This window comes from Leptonotus elevatus, chromosome 8, assembly GCF_054856555.1.
Source record: "Leptonotus elevatus isolate MCC_2025b chromosome 8, RoL_Lele_1.0, whole genome shotgun sequence".
NCBI lineage: Eukaryota > Metazoa > Chordata > Actinopteri > Syngnathiformes > Syngnathidae > Leptonotus > Leptonotus elevatus.
The window spans coordinates 23,329,166-23,332,264 of NC_141246.1; the positions used below are offsets into that span (position 1 = coordinate 23,329,166).

Consider the following 3,099-nt stretch of genomic DNA (forward strand, 5'->3'; position numbering starts at 1 on the left):
AATACAAACTATAGTTTAGTAGCTAATGGATGCCAGTCATCTTGATCAGATGAAAATCAGTTACACGGTAGTGATGCCCCCAGATTGCCCTGATTGTGCTGACATTCACTCTGTTATATATAGATTGGTATTATTATTATTATTTTTACTGCACCATATCTATGCAATCGTTACTTTAATTTAAATTTTTTATTTAATTTAATTTAATTTTATTTATTTATTTATTTTTCTTGGAGAGCTCAGTATTGTTCATTCGGTAATTTTACCGATTTGACATGTCATCATCATTGCTCTTTATTTTTTTTTATAAATTTTTATTTTGTATGTGTGTGCGTATTCATTAGTTCACCTAAAACCTATTAAAAATCCCATACCGTTCACCTAAACCGAATACTTCAGAATCCAGCTAGAATCGTGAGGTTGTCAGGAGACCCGAGGAAGGATCAAAGAAAAGAAAGGAAAGTGAACAATCGTTATCGTTGCTTTATATGAATCCTAGTATCTTAACAAAATGTAGGTGATGACTTGAACAGGACATTTTCACTTAACCGTAACAATTTTAGGTAGTTAATTAACATGAAAATTATATCATTTAGTCCTATCTAATAATCTTTTGTACCATTTTAGGAGTGAATATAGGAATACAAATAAAAGTACAAAGTCATAGCAACTCTAGTAGTTCAGAAATTGCTTTGTTGCTGCCGGTTGCCAAGGAAAATGCTTTGCTTAGCAATCGTTGCCATGCAACACAGCAATCTCGGTGGCTCCTCCTTTAAAATTGTAAAGTAAGTCATTTTCAATATTTGTGGGAAGTTTCATGCTTGTATCACATTTTGAGCAATTTTTTGCACAGACTCCCTAGACTACAAGCAGAAATGGAAAATCTGAATGATTTTAAGAATGACTTGAGACAGCTGACAACTGAACATTTTTCTTACAGTACATGGCGCCATTGTCGGACGACCAGGACAAAAAGGGGAAATGGGATTCCCAGGTTCAAAAGGAGACAGAGGTATACTCAGTCATTTGACTCCAAAATAATGACACTCTACTTTGGTATTAGTCACAATAATGAATTTAGATATTATAGTAATATTAAACATCTCCTGGAATTGGGACCATGAATACAACTCAGTTGGTAACTTGTTGACTTTTTTCTTAAATTGGTGGGTGTTTAGCGGCATTACTGAAAGAGCCTCTACGGTATAGCTAATGTAGTCTCGCTAGTCACAACAACACGGGTGTGTTTGCATCTCTCTGCTTCTCGGAACACTCCCACTCTCAGGGTTGCACGTGTTCGGCTATCAGAGTGAATTTCCGAATGCACCCAAAAAATGCAGTGAACACCATGGAAAAATATTTAACAGAAATTAAAAGAAAGGTGCAGAGAGTTGGGGATAATGAGACAAACAATCAGATTAGTATTTAATGGCTAAGTCCATCAATAATTGTTTATAGTTTAAATAAGTATTTATTTTTATTCAGGCAAATGTATGCACTTTAAATGTTTTTGTAAAAAACAATGTTAAAGTTATTCTTTGTTGTAAGATGATCTATATATCTTTTTTGTTTTCATTCATGTTAATAAACGGTGCAATATTAAAGAGTGGCGTAACCTCGGCTCGTAAGGAAGGTGTCCAATTTTTTGCTTTTTATTAATTATATATATATATATATATATATATATATATATATATGAAAAAAAATACTGAGTGAGCTGAAATTGCACCCAATTGTCCAAAACATGTTGAAGTTCAAAATGGCACCGTCCAAAATGTCAAAATTACTATTGTCATTATTATATGTGGAAAACATTTTTTTATTGTACACGAGTAAAAATATCCAAATTTTGGCCCATTAACTCCCATTATAAATCATAATTTAGCATGTTTTTTGATGCACTGTACACTTGATGTGTTATAGTGCATTTCCCGTGATTACTCAATTTATCCCTTTACTGGGGCATCAACTAAAAGTTGATTTTTTTTTAACTTAAGAGTCATAAAAGCCATAATACACCACATGGCGCTAGAGAGCTAAATATCATTTTTGGTTGAGCTGACTTATGTGCTTCCTATGTCCCCATTATTATACCAAAACAAGAAAGCACGTTTGGGATCGAGAGCTCATGACTGTGAGCGTGTGTGGACGCAGTAACAGTGACGTGCACACGCGTATGAGTGTATCTGCGCGCGCGTGCGTGAATATTACAATTTGAATGTGTTTTTATATATATATATATATATATATATATACAGATGACAGTTAGTTGTGCTCTTAGGACAATATTGCTTTTATTATCTATAGAGGGCATCAAAAACAAAAAAATAAATAAAAACTGATACCACTGAACATTTTGAGTGGTCGCAAGTAAAAAAAAATAAAAAAAACTTATCACACTTCCAAATTGTGGCTCATTTTACTTATGTGTCGTTTTTTTTTTTTTATTAGAAAAAAAATATATATAATTATATAGACATTTGATATCATTTATAGTTATGGGCCGCTGCAGAGAGTTATGAGCGGTGGTGGTTATGGGACATAAACAATTTTCTTCTTCGTAGTGGGGGCTTAACAGAAGATAACCGAGAAGCACCGGCAATTGGGATACCTACTAATAATGACTAGTTTTTGTCACCATAAATCACTGTGTTTGTATGGCTGCAGGTGACCGTGGTGCTCCAGGGCTACAAGGACCCAAGGGAGAAAAAGGTGAGTAGTCAGCTTGATGGTTGGCGGTTTGTGATATATCTCCATATCTCAATTCTTCATCACCAATATGGCTCACTTTTAGTTGAATTTAGTGAACCTCACACCCCAATAATAATGTGTTACATACTGTACCACTATTTCAGTTTACAGTAGCCGTTGATTTACTTTAGTCACATCTTTCTGACTTTCTCCTTTCTCTGAAAATCATCAATTTCAATCATTAAAAAAAGAAAATAGTTTAGTAAACTGTACAACATAGTATAAGAGCATACTTTTATTATCGATGTGTTTTCTCACATTGTTCGATGTATCTATTAGTACAATTAACGCACTTTGAGATCTGTGCAAAATTTGATGATATCAACTAAACAAAATATTGCTTTCCAG

The 3,099-nt window shown here is 33.6% G+C and overlaps 1 protein-coding gene across 1 annotated transcript in view; it reads left to right on the plus strand.

Moving 5' to 3' along the window:
- The window catches only part of LOC147170261 (uncharacterized), a 30,817-nt gene that overhangs the window by 26,369 nt on the left and 1,349 nt on the right, over positions 1 to 3,099 (plus strand). The window contains exons 49-50 of the mRNA XM_086081791.1: positions 941 to 1,012; positions 2,668 to 2,712. Coding sequence (XP_085937917.1) covers positions 941 to 1,012; positions 2,668 to 2,712 — 117 coding nt within the window. The remainder of the gene's footprint in view (positions 1 to 940; positions 1,013 to 2,667; positions 2,713 to 3,099) is intronic.